This window comes from Myxocyprinus asiaticus, chromosome 15 (genome assembly GCF_019703515.2).
Source record: "Myxocyprinus asiaticus isolate MX2 ecotype Aquarium Trade chromosome 15, UBuf_Myxa_2, whole genome shotgun sequence".
NCBI lineage: Eukaryota > Metazoa > Chordata > Actinopteri > Cypriniformes > Catostomidae > Myxocyprinus > Myxocyprinus asiaticus.
In genome coordinates, this window is record NC_059358.1 from 12,649,690 (window position 1) to 12,674,965 (window position 25,276).

Consider the following 25,276-nt stretch of genomic DNA (forward strand, 5'->3'; position numbering starts at 1 on the left):
AAGGAATTACAAGAAAGGCTGCGTGGACTTACAATTGCGTAAAAGCACCAAAGTAAACAAATTGGTTTTGAGTTAATATGTACCCTCTCAGATTTCCAATCCAAATGTTACAGTTGTTCTTGGTAGGAAACCTACTTTTCTTTAGGTTGAGTTTATGCAGATTTTATTCAATGCTATTCTTTTGGTGTAGTTGATATAGAGCAATGAAAGAAATCCTTTAGGGTTGTCATTGAGGTTTTTTTTTCTTTTAACTGGTTTGTTTGTTCTACCTTTGCCTCTCAATGTCTGTCCAGGTCCTGCGACTCCATCCCACAGTGTTTATACTGAATAATACTTGGATATAGGACAAATCCCTGCTGCCCTCCAGAAACTGTTGGATCGTTTCCCTGACATGTTCCTAGTTTTCTCCCTGTTGGTGCAGTGTACAACCTTGATCCTGTTGGGCCTTAAAAAAGTTAGCAGCAATAGAAACAACAGTGCCTGCCCAATTTTTTTTTAGCCATCTTTGTTCCAGGAGTATTTTTCCCATTCATTTTTTTCCATAGGGATTACAAAAAATTCTTTATACAAACTTTTTAAAGGGATAGTTCACCCAAAAAATGTAAATTCTCTTATCTTTTACTCACCCTAGTGCCATCCCAGATGTGTATGACTTTCTTTCTTCTGCAGAACTCAAATTAAGATTTTTAGAAGAATATTTCAGCTCTGTAGGTCCATACGATGCAAAATTGCGATGCTTCAGAAAGCACATAAATGCAGCAAAAAGTAATCCATAAAGACTCCAGAGTTTTAATCCATGTCTTCAGAAGTGATGTGATAGGTGTGGGTGAGAAACAGATCAATATTTGATTCCATTTTTGGGGTCATCAGAAAATGGTTTGAGTTCCAGGGCTGAGAAAGAATGTTATAAGTAACATTGCTAACACTGTTCTACATTACAGAGAAATACTAAACTGTAATAATGAGCCTTTAAAATATACATTTTACAAGCGCACGCAGGAAGCGAGCCACAGTGACACTGGCAAAAGCGGTAATGATTCTGAATGTGTCGGAAAAACCAGAAAGAAGATTGTCTGAACATTTTGTTAATTTATAGAGAGAAATGCACTTTAGGGTTGTGCCGACAGATGATGATCTCGGGGATCGACGATAGTCAGAGTGATCGCCAATAGCTGATGCCTTTGACGATGTCAAGACGATATTTGACTTGTTTTCTCATGTATTCGATTATTATTATTAGGCTATTATTATCAAATTAATATTACAAATAATTTGCCCACAGACACACAGACATGCGCTTGAAGAAAAACTTTATTATATTATTAAAAACAGATGACAGAAAAGCCGTCTATGCATATGACGTGCTGATACGAAGGCATGCAGTCTTGTGGAACACGCGCATCTTCACTTTTTGTTTCTGTCTTCCGATTTTTTTTTTGTTTTTTTTTGTTGCAAGAACAGTATTGTCTATGAGTGCTGAAAATGACCTCAGACATCTCAGCTCAGGAGGTGTTTTGAGTTCAGCTCACTTTATTTCCACAGAGCAGTTTATTGTGACCAACTCTGCAGCCTGTACATCTGTGATTAAATCATAAAATAATACAAAAACAAGTTCACCTCGAACCATGATTTATATTTCAGTGATTATTATCATCATTATAATTATTATTTTTACATTTATAATTGTTTTTATGTGTTCATTTGTGTAAGTAATTTTCCGCCTGCATGTTTAGATGGATTCTTGCCTGATAGTAAATGGAAAGGTGTATGTATATATATATATATATATATATATATATATATATATTATTCTTTTATCACTTCATTATTTTAATTGCTTTTTCATTTCGTTTGGAGTGCAATTTGAATTTAGAAATGTATTTGATTTAAGTTTTTCGATTTTAAAATAAATTAATGTAATTTTCAATGCAAAATCACTAAAGCAAGAATATTCACCGATCCCTCAGTCCAGGGGTAATTGGATATTGCAATATATATATATATATATATATATATATATATATATATATATATATATAACAAAACAAATGTATTCACACACGATGTATTTTACCGGATAACGAAATACCCCTCTGGTAGAGAATGCACAGATGAAGTTGGTTCTTTGCCAGAGAGATGTTGACAACTGTTGTAAAACCATCTTTCAAAAAGTTGAACAACACACATTTTAATTGCTCTTATTTTTTTTCCAGTTTCATTTGAATTTTTAGTTAAAATAAACAAAAAATAAAGTTCTAAGTTTGAAATCAAGGTGTCTTACTTTATTGTGTAGGCTTAACCCTAACCCTGCTTAATGAAAATTACCCCATAGTACCACCTAGCCTCCAACCAGCGGTAATACCAGTGTTCGTCGTTTTTATGTGGAGTTTTTTCTGTGACCAACAGACCAATCAAAACTTGGTCGACCAAGACTCTTCTCATCGACTAACCTTTGGTTGACTATCAGGGGCAGCCCTATCACCCACACCTATCATATAGCTTCTAAAGACATTAATTTAACCACTGGAGACTTATGGATTACTTTTATGTTGACTTATGTGATTTTTGGAGCTTCAAAGTTTTGGCACCCATTTACTTGCATTGTATGGTCCAAATGAGCAGAGAAATTCTTCTAAAAATCTTCATTTGAGTTCAGCAGATGAAAGAAAGTCATACACATCTGGGATGACACAAGGGCAAGTAAATGATGAGAGAATTTTCATTTTGGGGTGAACTAATCCTTTAAGTAATGTACCAAACCAACCAGCTCTGAGGTGAATTACAACATTACAAACTTTAAAGGTGCAGTATGTAAGATACAGAAACCTTTGTTATTAATGACACCTGTGGCCGTTAAGTGAACTGCAGCCAGCTACCTGTTGCTTGTGCTCGCACTCGTGAACACACTCCATAGGGACGTGAGCGAGCATCGGCCAAAACAATGACGTAACGTACAAAGAGACTGAACGTGATTCACCGGCATCATGCTGACAGATGGTAGCATAATTAAAATTACACAGTTATGATTGTTTTACTACAAACTTTGAGACTAAACTAAAATTAATTATCAGCCAACTAAGCATACTGATACACACATACAGCTACATACTACCGAACTATACCAGAAAGTTTACTGTTGCACTGCCCTGTTATGTTGCACTATTGTATGTTTTGTATGTCATATGTTGCACTACGATCAAGAAAAATTTGAAAGTTACGAAGCAAGGAAGCTTGCAGGCAAGATCATGTTAGCTAAAATTACACAGATCAATCCTTATGGCACTATATTTCACATGTTTTGCAGTTATGTAAGCTTACCTGTCCAATAAGAAGAATGCTAATTTAGGGTCAGTTTTGATCCCCAAAACCGAACCAAGGTCCCTCCAAGAATCAAATGCCCTGCCGATGTTCACTCTAGTTTTCACTAGACCACGATCACATTCCCGCTTAGCCAGATGGGATTCAGTAGAAGGCTCTCGGGAGCATGCATAAACATCACATCCTTTGGATTTTCCCGGCAAAACCGACCTGCTCCCTTTGCATGAAAATCAGTCTACAGGCTTTAATAGGCAACCTAGTATGTCCAGGAAGGACTCATTTTTTAAGTTGCGTTACAAGCCGTTCACACAATGGAAAAAAAAAAAAAAAGGCCAATATTACATGAAAATTGTTACATACTGCACCTTTAATTTTTTATTTTAAGAAGAAAAGTATTTGAAAATTTGACCAAAAGACAAAGGTATAAGACTGTGTACTTAGTGTACTATATATAAAACTATTGATTTTTGTTTATAGTCAGTGGTTATAGGTATAGAATTAATCAAGTTAAAGAGCACCTATTATGGTTTTTCAAATATTACCTTTCATGTAGTGTGTTATATAGCTGTTTGTGAATGTTAAAAAGTCTGCAAATTTTCAAAAATCAAAGTGCACGAAATATGGAGTTATTGACACCCAAAAGAAAGAACCGATTCTGAACACCTGAAACAAGTCGTTAGTAATTCCAGACTTACTTCCTGTACTAACCTACGTAATTTGGTAACAAAAAACCTGCCTCTGGTCTATTTACATGTACAGCCAGTGCACGCTGTTAGCCTGTTAGCCGCTAGCCTCTGCTAACCGGCTAACTCACGTTATTGTCAAACTACATATAAACTTACCACAGAGAAACGTCCTGTTCTCGTTGCGATGGTGGTTCGGGTTTATCTTCCGATGCATCATTGTCGGACTCGTGCTCAAATTGGTAAGGTAAAACAGAAATTTTTTCAGACGGAGCTGAAACTCAGATATGGTAGTGGCCATTTCCTTTCCGACATGCGCGTAAGCGGTAGACCAATCACAACAGACTGGGACATCTGACCAATCAGAGCAGAGTAGGCTCTCTGAAAGGAGGTGTTTAGAATGAATTCTTTAGAACAGATCATTGAAGGACTCGTTTTTGACAATGGGAAAAAAAAGGTAATGCTGCAATTTAAATTATGAGCAAATTAAAGTGTTTTTTGACCTTGGATGCATGTAAGTCTATTGTATGAGACCTTTAAAATAAAATTAGGCATGTTTAAAAACCATAATAGGTGCATTATAAAGTATGTTACAAAATAGTCATAAATGTATAAATACTGAAAATAAGTAGTTTGAGATTGTAGAGAGACGGTTGAGTCACTCACAGTGCTTCATGGAAGTGGGTGGTCAGACTATTTTGCCATTGTTTGTTTGCTGTGATTCTCTGATTGGTGATGGTTTAGATGACGTATATCTTCGATTAACAACCATGGATCTCACAGTAGGTCTCTGTTTAAAGGTTTATAATTTAATGTAAATAATCAATTCCCCTATGGAAAAAATAATTGGGATTTTTTACTTCCAGAACCAGACTGTTGTGCTCGATAGTTGGACCAGCAGGATTACCCGCAAGTGAGCGTTGTGGGAGTTTGAGGAACTTGCTTCCACAACGTTGCAGCTCTGTTGGTAAATGATAAAAACTGTAATTTCAACTCAAAAAACCAAGCGAGTGCTGTAAAAGGACAGCCATTTGGTAAAGGCAAAAGGCCTTTGCACCAGGCCCCTCAGGACTCGATTCTTAAAACATTAAACACAACCCTTAGCCCCAAAGATTCCAGTACGGAAGAAATGGATCAAATTCTACCTCATTTTTTATTTATTTTTTTGGTCTCGAAAAGATACAAGCACAACGTTTAGACAGATAAAATGTCTTTGAAGGGAATTTTATAAATTATAAAATTAAAGGAGAGCACCCGTGACGCCCTTGATGTGAAGCATTTCAAAGAGGGTCCCTCCAAAACACTCACACATTGCTTTCTTCAGTTTATCTTGTAAGTCTGTCTGATTTGTCACGGCCCTTTTGCCTCATGGGCACTTCCTCTTTTTGTAGAAACCTGCTCAGTTCCTCTAGACATGAGGCAGTTTTCCTCCCTGTTCCCCATTGGAGGGGGATTGAGGGCCTTGTTCTGAAATGAGATATAAGGAACACATCATGCTGCACAATTTCCTCTTACATCCTTCAGAATGCCCTGGGGAGAGAGGAGCAAACAGGGCTGTGAAAGGCCAGGCGTATAGCTCAGAGAGATGCACATGTGGTCCAGACAGGGCTAGGACAGGTACGCTTATAGATTAAGCTATAGCCAGCAGGTTTACTTACAATGTGTCCATGTCTTGGTGTGAGATTATATTAGGAACAGTTTAGATTGTACGAATTTAACATGGACCTTTTTTTAAAGCCCCAGTAGTGGTGATGGCTCTGAAGAAGTTTAAGGGCAAGTTTAACATTCTACAAAAATTAAACCATGCGTGATGTCTACGTGGACCACAACAGCCATGATTGGTCCACTTTGTAATCAGGGACCATCACTCGGGATGATTAACCCTGTGAAGCCTGACATATGAAAGAATTGTCAGAAAATGCGAATTTTTAAAAAAAATTAAACTGTTTATAATACCATTAGGCAAAATATGAAAAGAAATCGTAAAAAAAAAATTAAAATAACAAAAAATAAATAAAAATGCATACTTTTTTTTTTTTTACGTTTCATATTTGAAACATTAGGCTTTAGAGATAATTTTACCTCCATTTAGTTTCCCAGATGAGTGTTTCCCATTTGGTGTTTTTACTCATTTGTTTTCTTCCACAGCATTAAAATGTTTTAATACATTTTCTGCCACGTTAGTTATTAAATCTCTTTTTCCCGTCCTTTTGACTAAATTCCTTTGTCCTGTTTCTTTTTATACATATATTAAAGGATGTAGAGCATATCATATACATTCATATTTTACTTTGTATTTATTATTTATATAATTTATTTGTCTATTACAGCATATCATATTTCAGATTTGTCATATTTTTACTTTTTTGTATAAATATAAACATTTTCTTAATAGATTTAACACTTATAACACTTTTTTTTTTAAAATTAAAACAAAGTTTACTATTTAGTCTTTCAAGAGGAAAGAAAAATAATATTATAAATATAACACTTTGTAAAGTTTCTGTCAGATACATAACAGAGTGCTAATGGCATATTTAACCCGTAAAGCCTAATGTATCAAATTTGATACACATAATTTCAACAGTAATTTATTAACGTAAACATAGTGCTTTGAAACAATGATAGGCTAGTCTTATAAAGCAAACATTTATTGTCAAAAAATGTCAATTATTATTATTTATAATGTTACCTTGAACTTTTAAAACAAGCTGTAATTTATCCCAACATAGAGTCACTTTCGCGAAAGTCCGCCACCATTTTTTAACTGACTGATTTAAAACCTTAAAACCATTTCTTTTTCACAAATAACCACTAGATGGTGCCATAAACATGTGAAACGTACATACCATAGGTTGTTTGGCTCATTTGCTTGAACAGACAGTGAAACAGGAGCCCTCAAACATTGTGTATCATATTTGATACACACAGCGTTATAGGGTTAAAAAGATATCTGAGGTAGCTTCGCATTTTCTCCAAGATTATTTTAAGATCTGTGCATCATATTAATTTGTATTTGGGCTCATTTTAATCGAGAGCATCTGCTGTTTTTATATTCTATTTCAGTTTCATTAACTTACAAGTGAAACGCAACAAAAAACTGTGTATATACTCTATGTATATTTAAGGTGTGAGTGAAATCTCTATGATGTTTTAAAGGGACAGTTCACCCCAAAATGAAAATTATATTAGTTATTGTTTACTCACCCCTGAGTTGTTATAACCCCATTTTACTTTCTTTCTTTTTTTTTTTTAACACAAAGGGAGAAATTGTGAAAAATAGTGTGCTCAGTGATGTCACACAATGGCAGTTTATAGTGACCACCTCTTCAAGCTTCAAAAGGACACAAAAGTATAATTCAGAAGTCTAATAATTTATTCCATGATCGTTAAGAAAGCATACGATGAGCTTTGGTGAGAAACAAGCTGAAATCTAACGTATTATTTCGTGAAACTGTTGACCGACCATTACTCTCCTCTGCGTGCTCATGATGAGACTGCATGAGAGAAACAATTCACGCAGCCCCCTCACGACATGGGGCGTTCAAGAGAAAACGCATTTTATTTATCAAAAAACAGGTCCACCACAGCAACAGAAACAACAGAACACAACACAGCTGCACACAAACCAGAGAACTGATCTTACTAAATATGTCTGATGAGTTTGTAGTCAGAGAATAGATGCATTTCTATGCATCTATCCAGTCTCATGCAAAGCATACTGTGAAATGGAAATCCCCTGTCCCGTTTCAGAAATACTTTGATGCAACAAATCTTTTTCACATAGTCCCAACACAATTGGATTAAGTAAACATAGTTGGATTGTACACAATGAAATTAAGTTGAGTCCAAATACTAAAGAATTGTGTTGGATTAACTCAATTTAATTTCAGTTTAAGTAAATTGAGAAAACAGTAAAAATCATGTTGAGTGAACACTATCCTTTAGAAGTTCAAATCAATTTGATCATTTCATATTAATGTAATCATATCACTTTTATGACTGTGTTGTATTTTACTTGGACTTTACACAATATAATTATGTTCTCATCTCAAACATAAATGTATTATGTTGATTTTAAGTGTACTGTTTTATTATATCCTAGAGTTGCTTTCCATTTTTTTCAGTATTGCTGCCTTCAGCCTCCTGTCTATCTCCCTCAGTTTGATTGAGAACTCTGTTTCAGACAAATAAAGCTGGGCAAAGAAATGCATCTATTCTCCGACTATGGACCTGTCTTTAGATAAACAAAACGAGTTTTTGCTTGAACGGCCCATGTCGCGAGTGGGAATCTGCGTGATACTGCAGCTCTCCTGCAAGGTGTGCCAAAGTATTAATGTATTATCATGTAAGCGAGTTAAGAGCAAACATACAGTATATGCATGATTTATATTCTCTCTGCATATGTATAACAAATAATATGTACCTAAATCTCAACATGTTCACATACTTGATGAAATGTAATAAATATGTTTGAACCCATGAATTAAGTTGCTTTTGTTCATGTAATGTATAATATCATCAGAAATTAAGGCATTTTCTCTCAATACATTAGCATTTTGGCTGTACAGATACTCGCAGAACTACGCAGGCACAACACAGAACTATGAATGTAAATCGCAGCATATTCCACCGCATAGAGGCTACAGAATAGGATCAACACAAAATAATTAATCGGCCTACAGTCCATTCTAATCCCAATTCTTCCGCACCACAGTAGAAAAAGAAGCCGTAATCCTACAAACGAGCCTGGATTGGTAGGGAACAGCATGGTTCCACAATGAGAACCGTTCGGCCAGATGGTTCGAAAAGCGCTTACTCTCTTCTCTCTCTTTTCCTACCTCTCCTTAAAGAGTGGCACATCATGGTGTAAAATAGTACTACCTCTGTATCCATATGTTCATGACAAAATCTAAGGCCTGGCCCTTGTATAGGGGAGCTATGCTGTTCTCCTTTGCAGAGGCAAACACACACACACACAGACCATACTTCCCATCACCCACTCCACCACTCGAAGGAAATTCAGCTTCAGGAGTGAAATGGAAAACAAATGTTTCATCAAATAGTTTGTGTAATTGTAGTGTGACGAGGTCACATCCTTGGCAAAGCCATTCATTTTCTTTTACTTCATTTTTGTTTCAAATAAGGACAAACATGAAAATGAGCTTTTAAACTTACTGTAACTGTGCAGCTGAACAGTGCACAGAGCAAAGGAAAGATGAATTCCAGGGAGGAAATATTGTCCCTAGAAACGTTTTGCTGATTTGTAGGTCAGTGAAGATAGAAGCCTTAAGCTCATTCTAGCAACTGCTTCTTTATACAAACAAACAAAAGTGCTAATGTGTATTTCATATGTAAAACATTCCAGATTTTAATCACAAAATGCTTTGAAAGATTCCCATGGTGTGTAACGCCATATGTCAGTTCTTTTTCCTGTAAACCAGCGATAGCAGAATTGATAAAGTCAGAATGATAGTCTTAACCGCCACTAGTATATAATTTCTCCTTTCTATCACTACAGAACAGATGTTTACATAAATCTGACAGATCAAAGCACAGCTAGCTTGTAAAGATTAAAAATGCTTTATCGACTCCAGAAAAAGTTAATACTTTTACCTTTGATTCACTATTATTTGCCTATCAAAAATAACGCAATTGTCAAGTTGTGACATATGACACAAATTATAATTGTGTGGTATTCCCTTGATCTTTACTTCCGCTTTCTCAGTAATGCTTGGTAATAGTGTGAATGCTGGTTAAAATAGCGCAGAGCTCTTTTGATAAAGCGGTGGAAACGTAATATAATGTTTCGACATTAATTAAATAAAACTAAAGCAAATTATGCCTCATTTTCTGAGGGACACAAGACTAGGGCTCTATGTACTTATGCCCAGATGTGGGGGTGAGTCAGGCGGCGAGATACCAGACCACAGAAGCTGTTTTGCAGCACTCTCTTTGGGCTTGCGGTGGCAGGCATATCAGCTTCTGTGTATGGTAGTCATCGAGGGCAGCTTGCATTGCTTAATGTTTTGTGGTGGACATCACTAAAGTATGCAGGTGATTGATTGACATCTGAAAAGATGTCTCCATATTCCAAACCCATGACATTCTTTCCTCCACAGAACACAAAATGTTAGGAGATGTTAGGCAGAATGTAAGACACTGACAGCCTCAGTAAACATGAATGGTGGCTTTTTGAGTTCAATGGTAGAAAGAAAGCTATGGTTTGGAACAACATGAGAGTGAGTAAATGGGGGGGGGGGGAATCCTTTTTGGGTGAACTATCTCATAAAAGGATATCCAGAGCTGAACTGTAACAGTCTGACTCTGAACACATTATCTTTAATGCAACCCCCATGACCTGAAGGATTCGTGGAAAAAAAGACAGCGCAATATTAGCAATCAGATTAATCAGTGTGTCAGTCATGCATGTTTTTGTGCTTAAGACAATGATCTAATGGTAGGGCTTTTCACTTTGACATATCACAGAGATCTTCAAAGAACATGTGGGAGACTATCCTGCTCCTTAATCTTTCTACACTTCCCTTCACCATTGCACAGAATTAGGAAAATAATGACCCACCTAATCTCAACATTAGTTTTTTAGCTGGAATGCATGTGTTTTACATAATTCCATCTGATAGTAAGCAGAGCTTCAGAGAGAGAGAGAGACTGAGAAAGAGAGAGGGAGAGAAGAAGGTATGATCCAGAGTAATCTTGTTAGGCTAAGAGACACTGTGCAGAGAAGCTTCTTGTCAGCTGGTTGGCAAGATGGACTTCTTATAATGGATTGTGTGTGTGAGAGTATTTTGCTTGTTCTCCAGTATCGCTGGCCACCATCTCTCCCTCCCTCTGTATCTGTATCTGTTTCTCTCTCCCTCTCCCTCTCTCTCTCTCTCTCTCTCTCTCTCTCTCTCTCTCTCTCTCTCTATTTTAAAAAATATAATGTTTTGAAACTTGTTCTGTTATGACTAAATGACTAGTCATCCAACAACCAGGTCAGAGTGAGACCGACTAGTTTATATAAGTAAAGTATATATAAAGTAGGCTATACAGTATAGTCAATATTTATAAAGTGGTGGTGCTTTAACAGCATGCTGTGCTTTATCTGTTACATTTTGCATGATCAAACCCTCTTAAAATGATATTTTAAAAATGTTATAAGGGTTTTTTTAAAAAAAATTTTTTTTAATGATTTTAAAAGTTTTTAAAAAGATTTTTTTAAATTCATCCCTACACAGATGGACATTTTATGCTATTGCATCGCATCCAGGGATGTAGCAACCATTACAACTGGGGGGGGGGGGCATGTCCCCCTCACTTTTATAAATAACTAAATTCAATAATAATTTCATTGTAATACATTTATTTTGCTTAATTTAGTGCGATGGAATAAGGTGCAGCCGTTTGCCTAATCCGTAGCCTTTAAGACCCAGCAGAAGCCTCGGCCAGATGGTTGCTTCGGAAGTGGGCGGAACTAACTCAAAAACGATAATCGCATTGGCTAGCGCTCACATGTGAAAGTCCCCGTTTTGATTCAGCAAATCAGTTTGGGTGAACGCAGACAACGTGATTAATATTAATGAGCCCAACAGCCTGCCAGGTGCATGACAGACACTGAGCTGTAATCTACACAAGATAAGACATTAGCAAAAAGAGATGTCATCTTTGACTATTGTAAGTTAGTATTGTTAAACAGATGAAAACATTTTACATTTTGATAACTTTTAGCAAGTTTTTAATTTTGAACCTCTTTATTGTTAATCTTTTTAATTGAAACATTGAATGACCAATATTGTCTCATATAGCCTACAACCAACAGCTAAAAAAATGAAGGGAACAGACATTCTGGATTTCTGTAATAGGGTCATGTGTGTTACTACAATAATCTTATGTCATAGTATTCAACTGAACAATGCTAATGTTCTTTGACTTTTCCATGTTTTTTTGTTTGGCCATTATATTGAATTTAGATTAATGGTAATGGTGATGTTTGTGGCATATCTATTTTAGAGAAAGAAAGAAAGAAAGAAAGAAAGAAAGAAAGAAAAAGAGAAAAAGAAAGAGATCACTGACCAAGTCAACAGTGTAGACAGAGAGGTGACACAAGCTTCTGAAATTGTTCAGGTAAGATCATATTTGACACTGACTATTTTTTTATGATTTGGTTCTAGCTGACTGGACTAATGTTTGAAACATTTGACAGCAGTCATTAAATTACATGATAATTATTTTGTTTAATATGAAAATTTTCATTCATACTTGGTTGCTACATTTGAGTTCTTCTTATTAAAATTCTATCATAAAAAATGCTTATGTTTCTTAAAAGTTCAGTTAATATGCTTTCTTTCAAATTATATCACATATTCTCAAAAACATAAAACATATTCTTATAAAAAAAATCACATATTGTTATTACATATTTTTAAAAAGTCTTTAAAACTATCACATTGTGAAGAGAGGCTGGTGAGATTTAGAGTTTGTCTGGAATGGAATGGAATGTGTCCTGGCATGAGGTTTTTTTTTTACGACGGCCTGTCAACGAAACAACTAGTTGTCCAACCAAACAAGTATTATTTGTATTTTTTTGGTGGTGCTTCAATTAGCATGTTGCTTTTTCTGTTACATTTTGCATGGTAAAACCCTCTAGAAACATAAATATATATATATATATATATATATATATATATATATATATATATATATATATATATATGTATATATATGTATATATATATATACATAATGTTTTGACTAAAAATGTATTAAATAAAAGCCACTTTGTATCACATTTTTGCAATTAAAATTAAATAAAAACCAGATAAAATCCGTGCTTAAAGTGGACAAAAATTGGTGGCTGTACTCCCCTTGGTTGCATATATATAAGTATTTGATTTAATCTCTTTGCATGTAAACATGACAGCTAATATGCGTACTTTAAGGTATTTCTTTTGAGAGCGTTAAAGGTATCTCTTACCATGGCCCTCATCAGCATTTTGCAATGTAAAATCACGTAAAGCAAATCACGTCTCAACATCCTTGTTGCAGGTTATTTTTTCCATTATTCCAGTTATCACAACAAGCATATATCTCTGGTTAGTTATTCAGACATGTTTGACAGAGATTTATGCTGTGATGAGTGACTCTCATTCTGAGCATTCTGTTCCTCTCCGTTGTGCTCTGTCTATCTAGAGATGCGTCTAATCGGGCTTCCTTAAGAACGATTAATTAACTAGTTGTTCACACAAACCACCAACTAGTCAATTTTAGAAGCAGTTTAAATTAGTAGTTTAGAGCAGTTTAAAGTAGTTTTGCAAATACCTAGTAGCACTATAAATCCTTGGATCTGCTTCAATAATTTAAGAATTTGTTTTATTATTCAATTACATATGCAAGGAAGTTTAGAACCATGTAGGAACATGACGTTAATGTATTCTGCTACTTAAGGGAACAGAGAGAGAGAAAGAGAGAGAGAGCATTCTGCATGGATTGCATATAAACAGTCTATAACTACAACCACATACACTGTGTTCTGTCAGTGTGGATCTGCTTGCAGACACAGTGTCCACAGTGTAAGTCAAGGGGAGCTGGCTGCAGTTACGCTCTCCTTCGCAGCATTATAAATGTATGTGTTAGGAGGCCCTTAATGGCTGCTAATCCAATTTCTGCCACTGAAATCAAATCTCGCTGGCGCCAGTAGTCCTCTCCTTCACTCAAAAATAATGACTTTGCTTTTGGTGTTTTGGACCACCAAAACGATAGCTTTATCATCTTATACGTCCACAAGAATCCTTTTCTGTCTTTCCTCTTGATTCTCACTTTATCCCTCCTTTTTTTGGTAGTGGAGATGAGATTAAGGAGCAGCAGAGAAGGCAATTATTAATTGTTTATCCCTTGAAAGATGAGAAGGTTCTGAGCAGAAGAAGAGCCTTCACAGAGAGGCCCATTTACCGCTCGCCTGTAATGCTTTCCTGAGGTCAGGCATCGATTTCCTTAAACTGCATGCTGTGCTGATAGGATTAGGCCTTTCGATTCCTGAACTACTTCAGTCATGCAGATGAAGTCACTTTGGGTTGGATTTAAGGTGGGACGGATGTCTTTTAATTTGGTCACGGCCTCTTTGAGCAGGTCATCACCACCACCAATTCCCTTGCCTTTCTACCGGATAGTCCCACAGGTCAAACTGTCATAGATCAAACACAGAATAAATCACATCAATGCAAACTAAAGGCTGAAACATACTCTATGGAGATACGTGAAAGTAGATTCTAAGTAAGCTTCTAGCCATGCAAGCTTGATTTCATGGGCTGTAGCATTCCAAAATGTGTCAGACAGTAAAGGTCCTGGCACACTCTCGGTGAGGTGCTTCTTCGTTCTTTGCTCAGAGCCAAAAAGAAGTTCAAAACAGCTGAGCAACCACATACTGTTTTAAAAAATTCAGACACCCGACACACTGCTGGGGGAGGCATTTATATGTACATTTATATATGAGGACACAAGATTTTTACATGATACATTTACACAAGATCAGCAAAAGAAGCTGTGATAACTACTTGTTGATGATTTAAAGTAATATACAGTAGATAAGGTGTAATTTGTAATGTTTAATTTTTGCAATCATGGTGCTAATCCACTATACGCAGCAATAATATGTGCTGATTACACTCTATATTGTAATTTTTGATGACACTGATACTACTGCAAAGATAGGTGTACTGTATAAAGAGTGTTAATGGGCAGAATACAGACAAAAGAATGATGATAGGCATATCTTACTTTGGGCAGATGTGTAAATGGCTTTCGGCTGCAGATGGCACATGAGCGAAGTAGCATTTCAAACAATCGAGTGAATGGGAACCTAAGAGTATTTGAGTAGATTTGATTATTTTTTGTAATTTTTTTTTTTTTTTTTGTAGACTAATTAAGCCAAAAAATGAGAAATGTCACTTTCAGTTGTATTAAGTGAGCCATAACGGGTTTATGCAGGCGCAATATGAAAGTCCATAATGACCATATGGAATTTCTTTTCGTTTTCTGTTTTAAGAGGCCTGACAAAATGACATGTTCTTGGAAAATATGTCCACACGAATGATCGTATAGATGTAGGTACATTTTTATTAGCTCTCTAATGACTCTGTATGCTGGTGTGTTTATGTTGACCAATCTTAACTGACTAAACAAAAATTAGTTGTTGTCCTAAATGTTGGTGGAGCTCCAGGTCAAACCTACCGATGATGTGGACCAATGGCAGTAAGAAGGTGTTTGGCAGCCGGTATGAGGTTTTCCTGAAAGTTCACCCTAAGGGCGGGGGGGGTGGGGGGGGGTTACCAACTGAAACGAACTCAAAAACACCTTCGTTTTGGCCATATTTTGTTCTAAATGACGTCAGACATGTTCATTTTCGTAGGAAGTGTGCAGGGGCCTTAATTCATTCTACAATACAGGTATGCGTTGCATTCTCAATGTTGCCACAAGTGTCCCCGAAGTGGACATTAGAGTGAACTATCCCTTTCTATGGTGAGTTTTCTTTTTCAAATCAACTTCTGTCTTTGCGGAGCAACATTTTGAAGAGAATATTTCTGAGCAAGTAAGGTAATGTCAATATTTTTATAGCTATTTATCTGAATAATAACAAATCAAATTTAACGGCAAAGGCCAAGAGTACTGAGGTTTTTACCACCACAGTAACACCAAAATGTTATGAATGTTCAATTGAATCAATCACTCGCATCTGCATACGTGTACTTGCTTAAAGTATGTTTCTAGTCTATGACAAGCATAGCTATTACAGTTTTTCATACTCAAGGTAAGGGATATGTACTAAACCCATAACTGTATTAACACTCTTTGTTCTGAAGACACAAATAATACCTCAACTCGTGTGACTTGTTGAGGAGAGGTGTGCTATTTCTTTTCTAAATGTTCAGAATAATGATTTTTTTTACTATGGCAGATGATAAAATGGGTGAAAAAATTCTTTACATCCATGGAGGGATCTGAACCATATTCATCGAGACATTGGGGTGAGCTCTTTTGACTTTGGTCTGTAAGCAACCATCTAACAATCATCCAGAACAACCTAGCAACCATATTGCAACACTCAGAACACCTCAGCAATTGCATAACAATGCCCAGGCTGGCAACCACCCACAACATCTTAGCATTGTGCCGGTTGACTTTTGCACGGGCAAAAACCGCTCTTCAGATGTTAAGCTCTTTTTTTCTGTTTTATGGAGAAACTTTTTATGACAAAGCAATATGAAAATAGGAGTCAGTTGTGGAATATGTTTGATTTTGTGACTTTTTTTAATTAAAGAACAAAACAACAGAGTTTTTCATCTTGATTGAATTGAAATCCATCACATGCTTAAAAAACTGTAACATTTATATGAAGGCTGGTGGTATCATATGTTATCTTGATGGCACACTATGAGAGAACCTGAATGCGGTGCAGAGAGACAGTGCCAGGTAGAGGAAAGATGGATTGAAAGGAGACAGCAATTCATCAAATTCGCATGCTGAAGGAATTTGTGGTTGGAAGAGGAACTTTCACTCAGCAGTACATTGTCAGGCCCATCTCACAGTGCCAGGTGTTTCAACAGATCATTTGCGTGTGTGTGGCAGAAATGAGGAGCCATTTCTCAAAATGGCTCATGTGGAAATCACGTGGATGGACAAAATGTGTTTCAACTTACACCTGTGTTCTCTTTGCTTTCCTCTCTTCCCTTGACACTCACACACTCAGAGGAAAACTCTGTCTTTTGTTGCCAAGGAGTGGAAATCAATTATCCGTGCCGATATCAGCCATTTAAGGAACATTAGAGAGTACACAAACACACTGTTTTTGATTAACGCTAACTTGTTTGTTTGTTTGATGCTGAAAGTCATGTACAACTGAGTGTCTTTTGGCAGATGCTAGTTTTATCTACAAAAGGAAGGCAATCAGTGTCGGAAAGATAGTTTTTTTTTTTTTTTTTATTACACCAAAAAGAAAAGGAAAATGAAACAATGTTTACAGATAAAAAGATTCTTGCATATATCAATATGTTTACTTTGAGCTTTCCCAATCAGAGACCCTAAAAATGTTTTTGCCTTCACGTTTTTGCATCTCTTCATGGTAATGCAACTGCATCTGCTGAGTTTCGAAAAGGCAACATTTTCTTGAGACTGCCCTTCCACTGTGACCCATGCTAACTGGAGTTGGGAATTAACTGTAAATATTATATCGAAATTGCAAACACTGGCTTGTTCAAACAATCTTATGCCTGACAGAAATTCAGGTTGAGACACATCTTGATATGATTTTCCATTTCAGCCATTGTTTTGACCTGCACAGGGATAAGGCTTTCAGTTAGTATTGGTTGCCCTCTAGCTGTCAGTTCTGAAATATTTTGAAATTATGTCCAGCTTTTGCTCAGAATTCAAAATTAATTGATGATTTATGTGTCCAATGGGACATCGGATTCCAAAACTGTTGCTACATGTAAGCATGTGTAAGTGAAAGTTACCTGTATGCACTTTAATATGACTCTGTCTCTTGTAATGACTTTGACAAAAATACAATATAAACATTCTCAAGCAACTGTCCTTTAATGTCTATTTGATAGCTTCGCAATGATTTGATCAGCATGCAATAATCATGATGAGTGGATATGTGGTCCATAGAGGCATAGCCTCAAGTTTATTTCTCTCATAGTTAATCACAGCCCTCCAATACTATAAACAGAGTTTAATGAGACAGGATATTGTTCTAATGGTTGGGAGGGAAGAACATATGTGCTCTGGCCCACTACTTAGGTCTTTTTAATATACTGTAGAACTCTGTTCTTTACAGCCATCAAACTGAATCCCCCAAATTGATTGCAATGGAGAATGTTAAAAAAGCATGCAACAACTCATTTTTGAACGAAAATGGACTCTTAAAAGGAAAAATGAAAAGAAATTCCTATGGTCATAATAGACTTGCATATTGTGCCTACATAAATCCGTAATGGCTCACTTGGAACAATTGAAAGTGACATTTATCAAAGAGGATAAACGGCTTTGCTCTTTTTATGTGACGTGCTTGTGGCAAAATCGGGCAGCTGGCAGAATGAAATAAGTCCGACTGTACTTGAAAGTTTTCCGGGCGTGTCCAAAGGCATAACAAGCCATTATGTTAAGACAGCGTTTTTACATTCTGGCAAATTGCGGGACTACAAGAAATTGGCTCCAGAAATAGCACAATTTTATTAATTGTGGGAAATTGCCTGTGGAAGATTAAGCAAAATCGTTATTTATTTATTTATTTTTTATTTTTATTTTTTTTTCAGTGCCACCAAAAGTGAGCTAAAGCAGCCATTCTGGTTTTCTCAGGGTTGTTTCCACTTAAGAAAATCATTTTCTAAGAATGCACATTGCGGAATGGCAATAGGGCAGCTGTGTGAACGCCAAGAGCCGGGACTGTGTGTGAGAGGGAGGCCCACTTGAGATAAAGTCACCACACATTATGCAGCCTTGCCTCATTTTGAGCCGCTAAATGGCCTGAACAAGTGCAATAATAACACTTTGAGCCAGGCCTTGAAATGCAACTATAGAAAAATCATTTTCTGCAGCCTGTATGTGAACCATAGCATAGCTAGCAGAGAATGTGTGCTGGATGGGATCCAGAACCCCAATATCCAAGTCTGACTCGATTTTCCCTGCTGACAAATTTTCTGTGCCTTTCAGTTACACTTTCTCCCCTCAAACATTCACTCACACACATACACTCACTCATACACACCTCGTTATCTTCTTTGCCACTGTTGGATTCAACCAGCCATCCTTTATTGTGTGTGATATGCCACATAGATTTACATGTGCCAGTCTTTTTACAGAATGCTTCACTTGGTACAGCGGACACCTGGGTTACATTATTTATGGTCTGAGGGGCCTGGCTGAGAAGTGAATGAGTGTTATGCACTTTGCTCCACTGTTTTTTAAGCTGGTGTGTGAGCGAGAAAAGGGGGTGAGGAAAGGTTCATTTGGTTTGGGGTTCTGCTGTCTTTAAAGCATAAAAACATTATTCACAGGCAGCTGCAAGTCTCACATGGTACACTGTAAAAAGTGGTAACCTGCAATTGTATCTATTTCTATTTAATCTTACCCTAAAGATTATTTTCGTTGGTGTAACTCAGGGCTGTACACTAACTTCTTTAGGTGTTAATACTAAAATATTTATGAGAACAAATTAAAATGTATAAGCACAAAGAAGAAAATGGTTGGAATGTATTTTTTTTTTTGTAATTTTTTTTTTTTTGCAACTACAATTACTGTGCAAATTAATCTTTCTTTTTTTTAATTAATATCTTCAGATTCAATGTCATGAACCTTGCAAACATTGGAAAATCCAACTACTGTAGTTGTTCCTCATAAGTGCTTATTCAGCAGCCTGGTATCTAAAAAAAGCAAAATGTTGTTACCTGGTGGACTGCTAAAAATTGTAAAAAAAAAAAAAAAGAAAAAAAAAAAAAGGCTATAGCAGTGAGTCAGAATGATTTCCTGCCAGCTCTTGTCATCAGTTTCTACCACTCTGTTTTTTGTGCACTTTACCTGGCCAGCGTGTGTAACTGTTCCTGCTTGAACCGCTCCGAGTGGGATTCGAACTGGCGTCAGCCGGCATAGGAGTCGAGTGTGCTAGCGAGAAGGCTAAAGGCTACAGTCTGTAGTGTCAGTCGCTAGTGCGCCTCTTGAGGCCAGGGAAGTGAGGTTTACACATACCGCACAGCTATCACATACCAACTGGCTCCCGTTACACTCATCCCCTAAACCTCACTCCCATTTGGATCACGGCACCAATTCAGCACTACGAATGGAGGTAAAAGACATGGACAGAAAGGAGATGTACCAGCTGGCTCCCGTTACACATGCAACATAGAAAAAGCATTACTGTGACCCTGACAACACATCCATGGAAAATCACTAAAGTTAGAGCACTCGAGATTTGGCAAAAGCAAAGCAGACATTAGACTTATGTTACATGTTCTTTGTTGCAATGATACTCGTTGCATAACGCTTATCGCAGACTTGCAAATTAAAACTGCATGTTGCATACTACTGTACAGCCCTGGTGTAATCAAATTAGTCTGGTGGATTCAGTCATATTAAAGCTAAAATGTGTAACTTTTCAGATGTTAAAATACATTCTCCTGTCCTATATGCACTATAAAAGACAAGTAAACCATTCGTAGGTTCAACCAGTGGCTTGAGTTTGGGGCGGGACTGTCTGTTTGTTGGATCAATGGCAGGGAGCATTCGGAAAAGCTGTTTGAAAACAATGTTGCAATTTTGTTTGGTGGCGCTAAAAGTGGTTTAGATATTGCACATTTCAGATTTTTATATTTTTTACTTACAGAAAACTTTTTAACTTTTAAGGTTTCTTGGTTTTTCAAAAAATCAATGTGTTTTTTTTTTTTTTTTTCTTTCTTTGTCTACAGGCGGTTCGGGGAAGGGGCACCGAACCAAAGAGCAGAAGAAGAAGTCTAACAAGCAGAGGCTGCGCTTTCAGGCCCAGAACCAGCACAGCGACCACCTGGCTTCGGTCCGGGCCAGCCAGTAAAATACTTTTTGATGGAACAAGACCACAAAGCTGCTAAACCATGCTCTACAAACACCTACCCTGATGAAAGTACACACACACACACTCAAACGGTGTTATTCACTCTCATGTGGACACACTCCTCTCACACTGTCTCTCCGTGCCTCCTGCTGCTTCACATGCCAGTGACACGTCCCGCGACCCAAGACCCCACTGTGACATCATGGAAAACTTTAGCAGCTGTTCATATAGCTCGCATCTCATCCCATTTGAGGAGGAAGAAGAGAATTAATTGAGCTGGAAGCACAGTAAAGAAAGCCTGGGCATGGTGATCGGAGGTGTAGAATGAGCACAGCACTACGAAAGGAGGTAAAAGACATGGACAGAAAGGAGAAGAAGAGACTAGAGAGCTAATACAGAGGATAATAAAACGTTATAGACTGATAAAGATGCGCTGAGAAACAAGAGAGAAAGACTAATTTGTATTTATGTAAAACCATTCCATTCCATTCCCTTCCCTGAAAGGCTGCATGCATCATGTATAGCCTTTTTGGTCAAATAGGTACTTTGTTTTTGATAGAAATGTTACAGAAACCATGCATAGTTGCAAAATTATTATTCTCAGCACAAAATGTTTACGTCCAGACTGCTTTATGCTTTAACTGTATATTGTGGGTAAGAATCTTAGTTGTTCAACTAGCATGGCAACAAACTCATCTGTACATAGTTGGTGAGTTTATCTAATAACGGTAACATTGATGATGAATAAAAAAGCCTTACTGTATTTTCAGTATTGACAACTTAAATGTGTAAGAAAAGGGTTATAATACCGGCTACAGTTAAAAGAATTTTAAAAGAACAAAAAAGCTAATTAGAAAAGCATAGCCTCCACATAGCTATTACATTGATATGGTATCAAATTGATTTATTTATTGATTCATTTTTTATTATTATTATTTTTATGTTTGGTGAAAATGATGTATCTGATACTCAGTGCTAAAGTATTCTTCAAACCACTTATAAAAATACAAATATCTCCAACAGTGGAAATTCATTGTGTCTGATTTTCTGGTAAATGTTCCTCAATGTGTAAACTTGGTTTAAGCATCCTGTTGTTTTTTTGTTTTTTGTTTTTTGTTACGCATCCCGTAGCAGCTGAAATATATCATCAACTGATTGATAATGTGTATATTGTGTGCTATTAAAACGCAGTTCATGTTGCAGTTTGTGCCATTGTATATTTTCGGAACTTTGCCAATGTCCCATCCAGCTCAACCAACTCAAGTCCCAAAGCAATATTAAGTAACGTTAGTCATTTCACAGCGTATCAACAGATACGCCCAATTGCCAACAGAGAATAGGGCCCTTATTGGTGGAATGTGACATCATTCAGAGTGGGCTGTAAGTCTCTTTGACAGGTTGAAATAGCATCATCTTGTCCACTGCTACAGTTTTCACACATTCTTCAGATGTCTATTCAGTCTGAACCTCTCCAGACAGAAAAGGAATAAACATTTTATCTACAGGTAGGTTCTGCCAAAATGGTTTAATTCAAGTCACGGCCAATTAACCTTGCACTGTGCAATGTATAATCATCATTGCCTTTGAAAGAATGGGCCTAATATGTCAAACAGTTCCCATTTGTGTATGTGGAGTCAGCAAATTTTCAGCCACTTGTAAGGAGAGAGGGAGGACAACAGAATTAGATGTAATATATATATATATATATATATATATATATATATATATATATATATATATATATATATATTTATATATATATACATATATATATCAGTTTAAAAATGTAAAGAATAAAAACCACCAACATAGTCTCATGACAACTCGTCATAATTTGTACGAAATTGTAAGACATCAAATGACTTGGCTTGTACGACTTTTATTCCCTTAGAAACCAACCTATCAACAAACTGAATTTCAAATCTATACAATATAGGCATCAAATTTTACCTAGCCTCCTATCCAACACTTCAAGAAAGGAAACATCTGTGAATAAATTTGGTTACTTATTCCATAATTGTTTATGCATTACAAATGATTGATGCATGGCAATAGCCTGTAACACGCTTCCCTAGTCTTTTTTTTTTTCATAATAACTGTATACAATTTTTCATAATCAATTCATGTTGAAATACACTTGGAAAGAGCTACTTTTGAACCAGAGAAGACAAATTAAACCAGCCTTTTAAAAACTGTAGAATTTTTGAGAACTGTACTCCATCTTTGAAGCAGGAGTGGGGTCCATAAACTCTTCATGTAGTCAATGTATAAGTAAACTTACTAGTTGTGTTTAAACACCCATCTGCTGTGGGTTACAAGTTAATGAACTGCTCACAGATGTCACCTAGGGGGCCACACCATCACCAAACCAAATTGGATACTGACAGCCAAGACAGAAACATACTGAAGTGGATTCACTAAAGGGAAAACCACCAACAGTTATAAAACACAATTTTCTCTGCATAAAAATATCCATTAGTGGTGTTGTTGTATAGCATTACAGAATTAATTCTCCATCTTCTACTGTCTCTCTTAAAGGAATAGTTCACCCAAAAAAGAACCAATGAGGTTTCGACATTATGTTTGGTCACGAGACATGCAAGAATCAGTGAGGTTTGATGTTATCAACATAGCTGCCATACCACACCTGGAGTCGTGAGTTCGAATCCAGGGCGTGCTGAGTTAATCCAGCCAGGTCTCCTAAGCAACCAAATTGGCCTGGTTGCTAGGGAGGGTAGAGTCACGTTGGGTTAACCTCCTCGTGGTTGCTATAATGTGGTTCTCGCTCTTGGTGGGGCACGTGGTGAGTTGTGCGTGGATGCAGCGGAGAACAGCGTGAAGCATCCACACGCGCTATGTCTCCGTGGTAACGTGCTCAACAAGCCACGTGATAAGATTTGCAGATTGACGGTCTCAGACGCGGAGGCAACTGAGACTCATCCTCCACCACCCGGATTGAGGCGAGTCACTACGCCACCACGAGGACTTTTGCGCATTGGGAATTGGGCATTCCAAATTGGGGAGAGAAAAAAACAAACAAACAAAAAAAAACATAGCTGCCATACTGGATTTTAATGCAGTTTACAGACTTTGATAATGATTTGATTTGATATGAAAGTGAATAACAACTCGTATGTTTTCAGAAGACTTGGAACATGAAGCATAAGTCGTTTGGACTGCTTTTATGACACTTTTAGATGCATTAGTACGCATTAGGCTGCTATCTACTGCCACTGTAATGAATTCAGCTAATGGGACATTCATTAAAATATTTATTTTTGTGTTTCACATAAGATAGAAAGTTATACAAACTTGGAATAACATGAGGGTGAGTAAATTATATCTGAATTTTCATTTTTGGGTGAACTATTCCTATAAACACAGCGTTAGTAAGAAAGTCCAGGACATACTGGCACATGTTAATGTCGGTTATGGTATCCCATATCTGTCCACACATCAGAAGTTTGTGTTGCTCATTTGCTCTTGCCATCTTGCAATTCTCTTTTCATCATAAAACCACTTCTGTAAACTATGCGGCAGCTTAAAGGCAGAGAATCATACAGAGGATGTCTGTATTTTCCTTGTGTGTGTGTTTGCCTGTGGTATGAGGTTCTGGTCTAGTTGAGACTATGACTTCCTTTTAATCTGACAGGGTGCGTTTTCATTAGCTCCATTTGGTTCTATTATTATGGCACGCTTCAAAGACTGAACAAGTGCAACCACAAACAGGAAATGCAGTTGAGGCCTGAACACGAGTCGTCCTCATTCTGTGCTGTGCAATTTCCTTCTCATCATTTCTGTCATGTATAGTGTGTTTGCTGCCTGAATGACACATTTGTTCCTAAGCAGATGGCAGCGATGGAAGTTATGACTGCCTGGGACAATAAATGTTTAAGTAATTTGCTGTTTTCAATAACTGTGTAATGGGGCACTGGGTGCCCACTGAGGCAAAGGAAATTTGGGATCATTTGCCCTCTCATTGAAAATTACTTCTTTGGTGAGAGACACTGCATGGACTCCAAAGTAACAGACCAAAGGTATGGTGTGCAGAGTACAAATGTACCATATGTCAACTATCAATGACCAAAACATGCAATAGTACTGAGAAAGAGCAGAAATGCATGTTCATTCTGAAAAAAAATCTTGTATAATTATCAAATGTAACCAGAGTCACAGTAGAGAGATTTGTGCTTATTGTGGCAAAAAAGTATTCAGTAACACATTTGAATAAATACTCACATATGGATAAATCTATCAATGAAAGGTAATTGAGCGTGACTTTCCCTGAGCTGATGGGATTAAAAAAATGTAAAAGTTACATAAAAAAGTAATTTAAAAGTTACATTTGTGGTACACTGCAAAAAATATTCTTAATCTATCTCTCTCTAGGTCTCTAATATTAAATATAAGTAAGGAATAATCTACAGTCAGCTGGTCATTATCGCTCCGCTCTATGTCGGTGTCCTGATCACATTGTCAGGGTTTATTTTGTGATAATGATTGGCGGACTTTAGATTATCTTGCTTATTACATGGCTAATTACCAAATAAATAATTAAATGGATATTAAATAATCATTTGAGTTGAAATTACGTTATTATGTGATATAAAAGAGGCAGCAGAGTCTCAAGAAACAGCTGAATTCCACCTTCGGTTTGCATCAGAGGTGAATTCTTTAAGGTGTTTACCATATACAC

The 25,276-nt window shown here is 36.7% G+C and overlaps 1 protein-coding gene across 2 annotated transcripts in view; it reads left to right on the plus strand.

Moving 5' to 3' along the window:
- LOC127452947 (R-spondin-2-like) overlaps positions 1-21,773 on the plus strand; it is a 93,646-nt gene extending 71,873 nt beyond the window's left edge. For both annotated transcript variants that reach the window (XM_051718858.1, XM_051718859.1), the window contains exon 5: positions 20,459-21,773. In XM_051718858.1, the coding sequence (XP_051574818.1) occupies positions 20,459-20,580 (122 nt within the window). In that variant the 3' untranslated portion in view covers positions 20,581-21,773. The remainder of the gene's footprint in view (positions 1-20,458) is intronic.
- The last annotated feature ends 3,503 nt before the right edge of the window (positions 21,774-25,276 follow it).